The sequence below is a fragment of the Erythrolamprus reginae genome, chromosome Z (assembly GCF_031021105.1).
Source record: "Erythrolamprus reginae isolate rEryReg1 chromosome Z, rEryReg1.hap1, whole genome shotgun sequence".
Lineage (NCBI taxonomy): Eukaryota > Metazoa > Chordata > Lepidosauria > Squamata > Dipsadidae > Erythrolamprus > Erythrolamprus reginae.
Genome location: NC_091963.1, coordinates 127,331,047 through 127,345,954, shown reverse-complemented (window position 1 = coordinate 127,345,954; position 14,908 = coordinate 127,331,047). Strand labels below are relative to the sequence as shown.

Here is a 14,908-nt window from a genome sequence, read left to right as displayed (position 1 = left end):
GTTTTTATTACTGTTGTTAGCCACCCCGAGTCTATGGAGAGGGGCGGCATACAAATCCAATAAATAAATAAAATAAATAAATTTTTCCCTTGTGCGTGTTTTCCCAATTACTAGACTCTAGAGCAGTGATGGCGAACCTATGGCACAGGTGCCACAGGTGGCACATGTAGCCATATATGCTGGCATGCAAGCTGTTACCTTAGCTCAGCTCCAATGTGCATGTGTGTGCCAGCCAGCTGATCTGTGGCTCACCCAGAGGCTCTGGGAGGGCATTTTCGGCTTCCGGAGAATCTCCAGGGGGATGGGGAGGACATTTTTGCCTCTGGAGCCTGGGGATGGTGAAAAATGGGCCCACTGGGCTTACCAGAGTTTGGGTTATGGGCTGTTTCAGGCCTCCAGAGGGCCTCCAGAGGGTGGGGGCAGGGGAGGCCATTTTCGCCATCCCCAGACATTGAATTTTGGGTGTGGGCACCCGCCCATGCACACATAAACACACTTTTGGCACCCGAGGAAAAAACGGTTTGCCATCACTGTTCTAGAGCCATATGTGTTAGGAGTCTTGGAACATATTTCAGGATTCCTTGAGAAACTCCAGAAATCTATTGTACCCAAATGTATTGCTATCTGTTCTATATGAAAAATGTTTCTCAATCAATGTCCCTAAATTTTTTAATTACATTTTTTCTAATTAACATTTTTACATTTAATTAACTTTGTAATGTCCCCAAAGGGTTAATGTAGGGCACATCCCTTTGAATCTTTCGGTAGCCCCAGATCAGTAATCTGGCTATGTCCCCCAGAGATCTCTTTTAATAGAGATGGCCAGAGCTGAATTTGCAAAATTAGGAGGCACAATTGTGCCAAGCTTTCACAAGGTATGGTCTGGTCTTTGAAATGAGTGATTGGATCAGTAGTTTTCATCCTAGTAACAGGTAAAAATACTATATACATCTAAATATTCGCATTTATAGGGCCACTAATTTCAATGGGGAAGAAAAGCTAAATTGATATATTGCGCATTGAGAAAAAAAAGGTCAGATGGCCATTTTACTGTTGAGCACCTCCCAATCTTAAAGACTCTTTGATTTATCGAGCTTCTTTTGCACTGAAGGTTTTGCTTTGTTGGCTGATTTCAATTCTTGTATTTTATTCAGCCTTTCTCTAAAACAGCAGTCCACAGCTGGAAAATGGGTCTCTGTATAGAGAAGATTCTAGGGATTCACAAAAGTTATTAATTTACTGACCCCTCACATCCTGGACACAAATTGTTTCAACTCCTACCCTCAAAATGTCGCTACAGAGCACTGCACACCAAGACAACTAGACACAAGAACAGTTTTTTTCTGAACGCCATCACTCTACTAAACAAATAATTCCCTCAACACTGTCAGACTTTCTACTAAATCTGCACTTCTATTCTACTAGTTTTTCTCATCATTCCTATCACCCATTTCCTCCCATGTTGACTGTATGACTGTAACTTGTTGCTTATATCCTAAGATTTTTATTAATATTGCTTCTTCATTGCTTATTTGACCCCTATGACAATCATTAAGTGTTGTACCACATGATTCTTGACAAATGTATATTTTATGTACGCTGAGAGCATATGCACCAAGACAAATTCCTTGTGTGTCCAATCACACTTGGCCAATAAAATTCTATTCTATTCTATTCTATTCTATTCTATTCTAATGAGCTGCATTTGTGCAATCTGCCCTTACTACAGATTTCATCGTGGCAAAATTGTTGAGGCTGGTGTTACTTTTAACATATCAGGAAAACCTGAAATTTTTATAAGAGGTTAAGTTAAACATCGGCTTTAAAACCCTTCATGATTCATGACTCTGCTTTCCTTCCAGGATTGAAAGCTTCCTCGGTCAATTTACGGACCCTTCCAGGGGATGGATCCCATCTGACCCCTACCTCTTCTGATTGGCTGAACTCAACCTGGACCTACAGTGCCAATGACTCTGCCATTGGAGTAGGAGGTAAAGGACTAGATTGGAGGAAGCTGGGAAGCTGTTGTATGTTATATAAACAGATTCTTTGACACTGTAGATTTGCCTGGGACCAAGGTACCCTTGGAGCCATTCTAAAAGAACTAGGGAGCCCTTAAATCTACAATATTTGAAAGAGGGGAATTTGAAGTAGAGAATTCATTCTCGAAGTGAAATGTACTTAATTTTTCCCCCTATCCATTTCTTTCTGCTGAATCTGGGGTGAGCCAACTGATGGCATGCATTTTCAGATTCATTTTTTAGAAGAATCACCAGATCACAGTGCTTAAAACTGCCCTTGCCTGGTTTTGCTCTCAAAATGTGCATAATAGATGAGGCATACATAGGTTTAATCCACTTTTTTCTTTGCATTTTTAAAGCCTTCCAGGCTTGGAAAAATGTAAAGGGGATTTCAATCCTTTCTCTGGTTACAGTATATAGGCTTTGTTTTACATACATACATACATACATAACATACATACATGTAGATTGTTGAGAGTTCAGTTTTTTCCTGTGTAATATTTTGAGTGCCTTCACAACGTTTCGGCAAAATCATATTCACTATCATCAGGCTAAAGTTATTGGCTTTGTGCTACTTTGAGTATAGCACAAAGCCAATAACTTCAGCCTGATGATGGCAAATGTGTGTGTGTGTGTGTGTCACATGGTTTTTTTTGCTGAATTTGAAAATTAAGGGAGACTAGGATAGATCTATTTCGAACTTATTTTGGCCTCATCAGCTAGCCATACTCACTGGGACTTGAACCTGCAACCTTTGCCTTGTAAGGCAGAGAATTATCCTATAGGCTACAGTATCCAATCCCTTCAGCACTGCACCAGGGAAGGGTCACATATTTTTGTGTCGAATCACCCTGGTGTATTGAAGGAACATCACAGCTCCTTATTTGCCTCTCGGCCCAACCTAGGGCCATTTCCAAGGCAGTTAATTTTATTGATAGCCGACAATTCTATCTGTATGTGTCACATGTTTTTTTGCTGAATTTGAAAATTAAGGGAGACTAGGATAGATCTATTTCGGCCTTATTTTGGCCTCATCAGCTAGCCATACCCACTGGGACTTGAACCTGCAACATCAACACACACACATACACACACACACACTAGATTTATCCAGAGCTAAAAATGTTGCCTGTCCATCTTCCTCCTGTCATAATTTTATTTTTATTCAAAAGAAAGTTAAAATACAAAACTCCCCCCCCAAAAATAAAAAAGGACAAAAATTATAAAACAATCAAGACATTTAAAAAGTCCATCAAAAAAATTTTTTTAGAAAAAGAAACCCAACACTTATACACATATTATCCCTTCTAACTGAATACTGATTAATACATTAATACCCATCTTCTAAGTCAGTGTTTTCCAATCTCAGCATCTTAAAGATTTGTGGACTTCAATGTTCAGAATTCCTCAGCCAACAGTATTTGGCTGGAGAATTCTGGGAGCTGAAGTCCATACACTACTTACCAGAGCTTACAAAACTTTTGCCAGACCCATTCTCGAATACAGCTCATCCATTTGGCACCCATATCGCATCTCAGACATCAACACCTTTGAAAATTTCCAAAGATACTTCACCAGAAGAACCCTTCACTCCTCCACTCGAAACCGAATGCCCTATGAGACTAGACTTTCAATCCTGGGCCTAGAAAGCCTAGAACTAAGACGCCTTAAACAAGATGTAAGTATTGCCCACAAGATCATATGCTGCAAAGTCCTGCCTGTCGGCGACTACTTCAGCTTCAACCACAACAACACAAGAGCACACAACAGGTTTAACTTTAATATTAACCACTCCAAACTTGACTGTAAAAAATATGACTTCAGTAACCGAGTTGTCGAAGTGTGAGACTCATTACCCAGGAAATTTGAAAGCGGCACGAAGGCCTGGCCAGTTTCCTGCCATTCTCCCTTTAATCCCGGCCATCTTGGGCTTTTCTGGGCTGCCAGAGGAGCCTGGGTTTTTCTCTCTGGCATAGTGTATGGGAGGCAACCTCGTGCCAGGTGTATGAGAGGCACGTGCTCCTCCTCGCTGCTTGAAAGTCCCTCTTTTTTAAAAAAAGTCTTAAAGTTTTGGATTTTTTTGATTCCCCTCACCTCACCTTCTTCCTTCGGCAGTGACTGTCCTCCTCCTCTTCTTCCTCCTCCTCCTCCCACTGAAATTCCAAGCTTTTATTTCTTTCCTAATGGGTTTGCACACATTATTTGCTTTTACATTGATTCCTATGGGAAAAATTGCTTCTACTTACAATCTTTTCTACTGAAGAACCTGGTCAGGGAACCAACTAAGTTTTTAAGCAGAGGTACCACTGTAATGCATATCTAAAGTTTTGCATTTCTACCATTACTGTAGGCTGAGAAAAAAAAATGTGGTGCATTACTTTCTGGGCGATCCTCGTATATTTGTATTCCAAATTGGGTGAATGAACACACCTAGGATCCTAGCCAATAACCTCTCATTTGGGACGAGACTCTGAATCTATTGCATGGGAAAACAACAAAAGCAAGATAAATCAGATCTCTACTCAGGGAAACAGGGCAGGGTGAATGCAAAGTTAGCAAGTTCGTAGATATATGCTTATTTGGCACATCTTTTTCTGCTGCCTTTACGGGAATGGGAAAAGTGGTTTGGAAAACTCCCTTTTTGGCTTCTGTTCAGGCTCTGCCTTACCTGACTTCAGTTCTACTAAGTGTTGCTCTGCCAGTTTCAAATCTGTCTGTTAAGCCAGAGGGACTAAGATGAGCACACCAAGACGAAGCCAAAATTTTTCAGCTTGGCATATATTTTTATGACGCAGTCAAAGAAGAATGGAATGCATGCTGTCATTGGCTACGTTTTTGGTTGGCTTGTGTTCATGCAAACCTGCATGTGTGTATACTGTACATATACATACCATACATAGACGATACTGGGTGACATATATTTTCATGGCTAGTATCTCCAGTTCTGAAGTTTGTGACATGTGTTTGGGAACATTGGCATTGAGTAAACCACTCATCTTGTCCATCAGGCTATGTGGGGATTTTATATAATTGGGTGTCATCTTCTAGCCTTTTATCTCCTCCAGAACAATGAGGTTTCTGCTCTGCATTATTTACCCCATCTGGAGGACATTGGTGCTATTCAGTACAGTATATTAAATATAGCACCACCTAGTGGCAGAGGCTGTGCAATTACAAGTAGGCCAATGGAGGGTTTTAAAACTGCCCCCTGTTAAGGCAAAGCGAACCTGGCTTGGAGCTCTGTGATCACTTTTTTTTTTTAGTGGCAGGAATTTAGGGGTCTTGAATTCCAATCCATTTGGAAGGCATCAGGCTGAGGAAGGCTCTTGTGTTTAGCATGATTAATGGTTCAACATTTCTTGAACGTTTTGTTGAAGACCCTATTGATTTCTTCTGTTCTTTTGTGACACAGCTTGGGTGATGTACACGGCCACAGGGACCTTCATCTTAGCCATCATCATTGTCTCATATCATTTGCGCAAGAGGTAGGTTCAAGCTGACTGGGAGATGTTGTGTAATTTGTTTGTTCCAATTCCTAGAAGCCCAGGCATACCTGCTCAGAACAAGGAGTGGTGGCTTCCCTTCCTGTTTTGCAGGATGAAAGGGAATATAGTTTGGAAAAAGGTTAAGGCCCAGAAATTGAAAATAAGGTGTGTGAAGGCTGCATGGGTACAGGCTAATTCCCTGAGCCCCATGAAAGAAAAGTTGTCATCAAGCACAGAGGTCCTTGACTTATGACTGCTTATAACTTTAAATAGGGAAGAAAATGGTAAGCGAGCACCCGTCTACTTTTCAGGAGTTTACATCACCAGGACCGGATAAATTATACCCCAAGGTTCTGAAGGAATTGGCAGACGAGATCTCAGAACCACTGAATTGTACCTTTCAAACATCCTGGAACACCAAGGAAACTGTCAAAAGGACTATGAAGATGTTTCCATCTTCAAAAAAAGGAAAAAATAGATCCAGGAAACTACAGACCTATTGCCCTGACGTAAATACCAGGGGAAATTCTAGAAAAGATAATCAAGCAATGAATCAGCAAACACCTAGAAGCAAACAAAATAATAACCAACAGCCAACATGGGTTTGTCAGAAACAGATCATGTCAGACTAATCTTATCACATTATTTGACAAAATAATAAAATTAGCAGACCAGAGGAATGCTGTCAATATAATTTACTTGGACTTCATTAAGGTATTTGATAAAGTAGACCATAATCTACTACTTGATAAAATAGAAAAATGTGAGTTAGACAGCACCATCACCAGATGGATTCATAAATGGCTGACCAACCGCACTCAATATTTAGTCCTCAATGGAACTGCATTTACATAGAGGGAAGTACACAGTAGAAGTATGCAGACAACACCAAACTGGCAAGAATAGCCGTCCACAAGGTAGGCTTAAGATACAGAAGGATATTGACAGATTTGAACATTGGATGCAATCTAACAAAATGAAATTTAATGGTGAAAAAAGTAAGGTTCTGCATTTAGGCAAGAAAAACAAAATACACAGTATATCAACAATAATAAGTGAGAGGGATCTTGGAGCCTTAGTGGACAACTATTTAAATATGAGCCAGCAGTGTGCAGCAGCTGCCAAAAAAGCCAACTCAGTTCTAGGCTGCATTAACAGAGGGATAGAATCAAGATCACGTGAAGTGTTAATACCATTTTATAAGGCCTTGGTAAGACCACAGTTAAATACTGCATCCAATTTTGATTGCCATGATGTTATGACTCCAAAAAGAATGCAGAGAAGAGCAATAAAAGTGATTAGGGGACTGGAGGCTAAAACATATGAAGAATGGTTGCGGGAACTAGGCATGTCTAGTTTAAGGAAAAGAAGGACTACTAGGGTGACATAATAGCAGTGTTCCAATATCTCGGGGGGTTGCCACAAAGAAGAGGGCATCTAGCTATTCTTCAAAGCATCTAAGAGTAGAGCAAGAAGTAATAGGTGGAAACTCATGCCCTCATCACCTCGAGGTTCGACTACTGTAATGCTCTCTACATGGGGCTACCTTTGAAAAGTGTTTGGAAACTTCAGATCGTGCAGAATGCAGCTGCGAGAGCAGTCATGGGCTTACCTAGGTATACCCATGTTTCACCATCACTCCGCAGTCTGCATTGGTTGCCGATCAATTACCGATCACAATTCAAAGTGTTGGTTATGACCTTTAAAACCCTTCATGGCACTGGACCAGAATATCTCCGAGACCGCCTCCTGCCGCACGAATCCCAGCGACCGATTAGGTCCCACAGAGTGGGCCTTCTCCGGGTCCCGTCAAGTAAACAATGTCAGTTGGCAGGCCCCAGGGGAAGAGCCTTCTCTGTGGCAGCACCGACTCTCTGGAACCAACTCCCCCCAGAGATTAGAACTGCCCCTACTCTTCCTGCCTTCTGTAAACTCCTTAAAACCCACCTTTGCCGTCAGGCATGGGGGAATTGAAACACCTCCCCCGGGCATGTTCGATTTATACATGGTATGCTTGTGTGTGTGTCTGTTAGTATATGGGGTTCTTTTAAATCTTTAAATATTTTAAAGTTATTTGGATTATTTATGATTTGTTCTATCTTGTTGTGAGCCGCCCCGAGTCTTCGGAGAGGGGCGGCATACAAATCTAAATAATAAATAAATAAAATAAATAAATAATCAAGGAAAGAAGCAACTTAAAACTTAGGAGAAATTTCTGGACAGTTAGAACAATTGATCAGTGGAACAACTTGTCTCTGGAAGTTGCAAATTCTCCAACACTGCAATTTTTAAAGAGGAGATTGGATAACTGTTTGTCTGAAGTGGTGTAGGGTTTCCTGTCTAAGCAGGGGATTGGACTAGAAGATCTGCAAGGTCCCTTCTAACTCTGTTATTCTGTTCTGTTATTTTGACTCTGTGTGATGTATTTACACAAGATACTGTGTATACTTATACTTGAGTTTCACTATAGTTGTGTTAAGCCCAGGTTTAGCATTTTCAGAAGAAGCATTTTAGTTACACAATCATTTTGCCTCGTTCTTGGAACTTTAGGTATGTAGAAATCGTTGTTTCTTTTTGTAATCTTCAAATGTTTTCTCACTTACCTAAAACAAACAAAAGAGCTTTGCTAAGAAGAATAGGACGGAATGCAGGCCAGTCCTCAACTTATGACCATAACCGAGCCCCAAATCCCTGTTGCTAAGTGACATTTCTTGTGAGCTTTGCCCCATTTTACGACCTTTCTTGCCCAGTTGTTAAGTGAATTGGTTGTTAAATTAATAGCACAGTTGTTAAGTGGATCTGGATTCTCCCATTGACTTTGCCTTCAGGAGCTGGCTGGGAAGTTTTTACAAATGGTGATCATGTGACCTCAGGACAGTGCATCTATCATAAATATATGGCAGTGGCCAAGTGCCCAAATTCTGATCACGTGGCTGTGGTGATGCCGCAATGGTTATAAATGTGAAAAATGGTTAAATCACTTTTTTCACGGCCACTGTAATTTCAAATAGTCGCTAAACAAATGGTTATAAATCAAGGACTAACTGTAACTGCATGATATGTTTGATTGATGTAATTTGAGACCCTCAATTTAGAAGCACGCTTTGTCAGCTAGAGCAAAAATGTGGAAATCAATTGGTTTCACTGATTTAATTTAGCTTCATATGAATTGGATCCATTATCCTCCTCATCCTGGTATATATTGATCGGCCTTGATTGGCCTGATGGAAGTGGTAGTCCAAGTACTACGAGGAGGCCTGTGTTAAAGTTGGAATGGGCAACCAACATAACCCCAGGACTCCACTTCTGGGTTAAAGTGCTGCCCACCTGTTTTTCTCTGAAGTTAGCACAGAGAGGAAAGTAGTTGAGTGAATGGCCAATGGTAAATGCTGGCCATTTACTGCCCCACCAGGGCCATTCCCTCAACTACTTTTGGTGTCTATTATCTTGGTTGCATCTGTCAAAGTTGCTGCTGAATGGCTTCATTTTCATTTTTGAATGGGCCTATTTATTTATTTATTTATTTATTCGTTCGTTCGTTCGTTCGTTCGTTCGTTCGTTCATTCATTCATTCATTCTCCGGGACTGGCTTCTGCCACACGAATCCCAGCGACCAGTTAGGTCCCACAGAGTTGGCCTTCTCCGGGTCCCGTCGACTAAACAATGCCGTCTGGCGGGACCCAGGAAAAGAGCCTTCTCTGTAGCGGCCCCAACCCTCTGGAACCAGCTCACCCCGGAGATTAGGATTGCCCCCACCCTCCTTGCCATTCGTAAACTCCTTAAAACCCACCTCTGCCATCAGGCATGGAGGAATTGAGACATTTTCCCCAGGCCTATATAGTTTATGCATAGTATGTTTGTGTATATTTTGCTTTTTAAATAAGGGTTTTTTAGTTACTTTTAAATTAGATTTGTTGTACATTGTTTCATTATTGTTGTGAGCCACCCCGAGTCTGCGGAGTAAGTAAGTAAGTAAGTAAGTAAGTAAGTAAGTAAGTAAGTAAGTAAGTAAATTAATAAATAAATAACCTCCTACTCAAGCAGGAGACCTTATACCCTTTCAGACAAATGAATGTTGGAGCACCCAAAATTTCTCGAAGCAAGTTCTCACTGTCACCACAAACCAAAGGAAACTCTTATGCCCATGGTGAATTGAAAGAAGAACCAACTACCCCAGAGATGACCCAATGAAAGAAGACCCCCGTCCCCCAGGCCTAAGTTATAACCAAACTCACTTAGTTCAAGGAACTAAGCATTAATGAAGAGGATTGAATATTAAAGGCTGAGGTGGAGGATGACAAATGATCAGAGGGGGTGGTGCATTCCAATATCTTCCCAAACTCCTCCGGTTGTCACATCAGCAACAGGTCAATTGATTTTATCTCCAAGATAATGGATTACCGAAAGCTATCAATTTTACACATTTTGAAGCTGGTTGGTTTATAGGGGAAAAGATAGCTAAAGGCAATTTAGAAAGGTACCAGATAGTCTGTGTTTAGTTACCGCAATTGGGACCCACAATTCAGTTGTTAAATCAAAAATGATCTTGAACTGAAATTACCACTCTGCTTATAATCTAATGTTAGTTCTCCTTTGTTTTACAGACCTGCACAGTTTTTTTTAAAAAAATGCAAAGATTGGTGCCAATTACTTTTTCAATCACCATTGCACCATTGATAGTTGTTAAACAAATTTACCTGTATCACCCACTGCCTGGGAAAATGATAAGAAATTATTTGCTTTGTGAGAGGCATTGGGCACGATTGTGTGACTACTGCTGACATCTTGCTATCAGAGTTTGCTGGCCGTGTCACCTGTTTCTCCCTCTTTTCCAGGACTTGCCTTTTTGTACAAAAGAAGACGGGGAATTCTTTAGTCCCATTCTCCTCCAAAGGGCCACGGAACCGTTGCCAGTGTCTCGGGGGCGAAGCGTGGGCTGTAGCCTACCGACATACCCGTGTGGTGATCTGCACGACGCGTGGGGCCCCCCATCACCGTCCCCTGCACAACGGGAGTGGACTTGCTGGGGGAGATGACGAGACATCCTCCGATTGCTCGTGCCTATGCCACAGCTACGAGAACCTTTCTTCCACCAACCAGTCCTCTCTCAAATCTCTTATCTCCACCATCTGAGAAGCCCAGATCCTGCAGCTTGTGTCTTTTACTGCCAGACGGTTGAAGCGGACCTTCCTTGGTTCATTAGGGGCAAAAAGACTGAGGCCTTAACAGTGTTTAGACACTCAAGATGGGTGACTGTGGCTCTAGGCTGAGAACCACATTCCAGACAGCCAAAGGTCACTGAGCAGCAAGGCTTCATAACACTATCCTCCACAACCCAGCTTTCTTTGAGTCAGGAAAAGCCTGAGGGAGTAGCTCTTGGGGAAGACGTGTCAGATTAGTTTAATCTCAAAGCAGCCTTTATGGCACTGGAATTTTGTAAAAATGTCCTGTTTGGACAAAGAGGACTGGTGGAAACTCCCTTCATACCAGAAGTATTCCCCAATGGCATTATGGAGTAATGTAGGTCTGTGTGAACACCTGGTCCTTGTAATTGATGGAAGGGGGAAAACTTTGGAAGGAATGGAGGCCTGGGTATAGAATGCTTGATGAATTTTTGGACACTGGCTAGGGAAAACCGGTTCTCATTTTGTGGTGGTTATCATCGGTGAGACATTCCGAAGACCTCGAGACCCACGGAAACATTATTTACTTCAGGGAATTTTGTAGACATGCCAAAGAAAGAGGAAAAGGGAAACTAGCTGTCCTTTGCTCCACAGGTACAGGATGGATTTTGGAACTCAAAGCCTTCATTAAATTATTTTCCTATTGGCAAGGATGTTATAAGTCATAAGCTCTGTTGGGTTGTGGTTCAGAGCGTGATAGATTTTCTACTTTCCTGGACTGTGTAGGAGATACACTGGATTGTCCATTTTTCATTGAACATGGCTCATTTCTGTGAGTATTTTGCTATTAATAGTGGGGAACCAAGCGATCTTGAATAAGAGAACAGGTTCTGGAAGAAAGTGAGGACCATTGGTACGTTCTCCTGACTTTTGCTAATCTGGTTTCAGATTCCTGGTTTCCTACTGGACCTGCAGTATTTTGGGAGGTAAGGTGTACTGGGGCTGTCCCTAAGGCTCTGTGAGTCCTGAAGTTGTAGCCAAGATTTGGGTGGCTATGCATCTATGCTGTTCTTTAAAAAAAAAAAAAAAAGGTATAAAATATTACTACGCTGCTCAAAAAAATAAAGGGAACATTCAAACAACACAATATAACTCCAAGTAAATCAAACTTCTGTAAAATCAAACTGTCCACTTAGGAAGCAACACCGATTGACAATTTCACATGCTGTTGTGCACATTCAACTTTGTACAGCACAAAGGATTCAGTGAGAATACTGTATTTCATTCATTCAGATCTTGGATGTGTTATTTGATTGTTCCCTTTATTTTTTAGAACAGTGTATATAGGGTGGCAACCAAAATCCTTAAGAGCCTTGAGGAATTCCCAAATAAGGGGTTTTCACAAGGTTGGGATGAATTTTATGAGAGGATGAGCAAGACAGACAAGGACTATATAAAATTATGCAGAATGAATAATCACCAATAGTAGAATATGAATGCATGCAGTGACATGCATTCTTCATGTCACATAGCAAATCCTAGCTAATGGGACAAAATCTGCTGCATACAAATAGTGTGTTATTTTATTGAACCATAGACTAGATTGATGGTGATGAGGTTGTTAGCAAATCCTTGTGCCAAATTCTTTCAGTGTTCCTTCCCTAGTCATAATGGTTGCCAGTGCAGAATTGTTTAAAAGAAGAGGACAGCATAATCTATTGTTTTTATTTCCTGTTTGAAGTAGAATAGAATAAAATAGAATTCTTTATTGGCTAAGTGTGATTGGACACACAAGGAATTTGTCACTGGTACATATGCTTTTTAAAAGAAAATATACATTTGTCAAGAATCACGAGGTACAACACTTAATGATTGTCATAGAGTACAAATAAGTACCCAGTAACCTATCAGGTTTTTTTTAAAGAATGTACTATCTTTAGGAGAGAACAAGAGAAGACCTTATTCTTTCAACATCTAGGAAAGTCAGCTTTTCTGAGTGTGTGATCCATTAACTCTTGTATTCTTCAGCTGAGAATGGTATTTGGGGAGAGGGTCTGCTCCAGCTATGAACTTCAAAACAGTATCTCCTAGATCAGTGATGGCAAACTTATGGCATGGGTGCCACAGGTGGCACAGGGAGCCATGTCTGCTGGCACGTGACCCGATTCCCTAGCTCAGCACCAACATGCATGTGTGCACCGGCCAGCTGATTTTTGTCTCATATGGCGGCTTTGGGGGTGCATTTTCAGCTCCTAGAGGGCCTCCAGGGCAATGGGGCAGGGCATTTTCACCTTCCACAGGCTCCAGTGTAACCTCTGGAGCCTGGGAAGGGTGAAAAACAGGCCTACTGGGCCCAGCAGAAGTTGGGAAATGGGCTGTTTCTAGCCTCCAGAGGGCCTCGGAGAGGTAGGGGAGGCAATTTTCACCCTCCCCAAGCATTGAATTATGGATGTGGGCACTCATGCAGGCACGACAGTGTCTGCACAGATGCTTTCGGCACCCGAGGGAAAAAAGGTTTACCATCACTATCCTAGATCAGGGGTGTCAAACTCGATTTCATGAGAGCAGCATCAGTTTGTGTTTGGTCTCAAGGGTTCAGGTGGGCATGGCCAGATCGACATCACTCATAGGGGGCACTTATGTTGGCCTGAGCACTCTGCCAGTGAAAGTGACATTTGGGAAGGACTCCCGTGGCCCTCCTGGACTCTGTTTTAGCTGGCAGAGAGTTGCAGGAAGCCATTGCAGTTGAAAATGGAGCTCAGGTAGGCTCCATGCTGGCAGAGGCAATGTGAACCAGTCCTTCACTGTTTCCAAGATGGCGCTGCCATATCTAAGCACTTTGCAGGTTGGATTTGGCCTGCAAGTTTTGACCTTGACACCCCTTCCCTAGATTTTACCAACCTGGTGCCCTCCAACCGAGGTCCTTGTTATAAGCTTTCCCCAAATTTAGTACAAATCAGAACACAACAATTACAGAAATATATTATTATAAAATTAATCTAAAATTTAATAGCCGAACAAAGTTTAAGGGAAGCTAGGAATTACAGTCCTAGTACTTTTAGAGTAGGATTTATTTGTATGGGCATCCCTTGTGTGTATCCCAGGAAGGGGACAGTACTAATTAGGGAAAATTTGTGAGTATTTTGTGTGTGTGCGTGTGTTTTGTGTGTGTGTGTGTATAATTCATGAACAGAATGTACTGAATGTTTCAGTTCCAATCATTTTAATTTCAGGATCTTTGACCTTGTTTATACACATGCCTTTTGTCAATATTAGGTACCAGAAACCAGTCTTTGGAACTCTTCAATGACTTGTAAGAAGACGGGTCCAGAAATTTTTAAGACTGAAAGAGAACAAGACTAAATATAAACTTAAGACCATGACTCGGAAGCTGTTTTGTGTTCAGCCCTGAAATATGTGAAAGAATAAAGAGAGCCTCTGAACATCGGTAAAATACTTTTCCTCAACAATTAGTATCTACCGGTACATCAAGTGCCTAGGGCAGCATTGTAAAACTGAGGGCTGGCAGATCTGTCTCTTGATGGGCCGCACCCAATGTTGGTTAGCTCTCAGTTTTAGAATCATTTTGTGGCAACTGGAAATTATTACAAGCCACGATTTTCTATTTCCTGGAAGGATGCTGAAATAGTATTCTGTTGATAGCAGCCCATTCGGCAGTTTTAAATACCAAACCACACATGGAATGGGTCACTTTTCCACAAAAAGGAGACCTGGGTTAATGCTCCATCATTCTCCCTGCTGAATCTCCAGGGTCTTATTTTCATTTACTACAGAATCTACATTGAAACATATTTGGCATTTGTTCTGTCCTTTCAATGAATCGAATCCATATCCGAAACTTTATTAGGCCAACTCCCTGTGGTCATTCTGTTGTATAGAATTGAGATTTGTTTAATTATTTAACTTATTATGAAATAATTGTGCTGCATGTATATTAAGAAGAACATAATAAAGCAGGTAGCCGTTGAAATTAATTGTGTGGTGTGGTTTGAAAATACAGATCGGGTTTATTTAACTTCATGTTCAGAAGTGAGTTTTTTTTTAATACAGCAGTAAATCTTTAAAAAAATATTCCTACTGAAATAAAAAAAATTCTGGAAGACAATAGAATCTACTGTACGCAGGGAAAGTAATCATCTTGCTGATATCAGCACTCTGGTGATGTTGTAACACAATCAGCTGAAGAACCCAGCTGCTCTGTGAGCTTTATAAAACCATGATTCTGCTTGCAGAAGAGACATTTGACCTTCCTTGACCT

The 14,908-nt window shown here is 41.3% G+C and overlaps 1 protein-coding gene across 3 annotated transcripts in view; it reads left to right on the top strand.

Moving 5' to 3' along the window:
* The window catches only part of LOC139154341 (kremen protein 2-like), a 66,624-nt gene extending 52,004 nt beyond the window's left edge, over positions 1-14,620 (top strand). Inside the window, exons 6-10 of one of the 3 annotated variants that reach the window (XR_011556895.1) lie at positions 1,863-1,991; positions 5,434-5,506; positions 10,342-11,461; positions 11,578-11,615; positions 13,906-14,620. Coding sequence is in view for 1 of the 3 variants with exons in the window: in XM_070728801.1 (XP_070584902.1) it covers positions 1,863-1,991; positions 5,434-5,506; positions 10,342-10,639 (500 nt within the window). In the remaining 2 variants the exon portion in view is untranslated. Of the gene's footprint in view, positions 1-1,862; positions 1,992-5,433; positions 5,507-10,341; positions 11,720-13,905 lie in introns of those variants that run through there. The other 2 variants (XR_011556896.1, XM_070728801.1) reach the window with 2 other exon arrangements.
* The last annotated feature ends 288 nt before the right edge of the window (positions 14,621-14,908 follow it).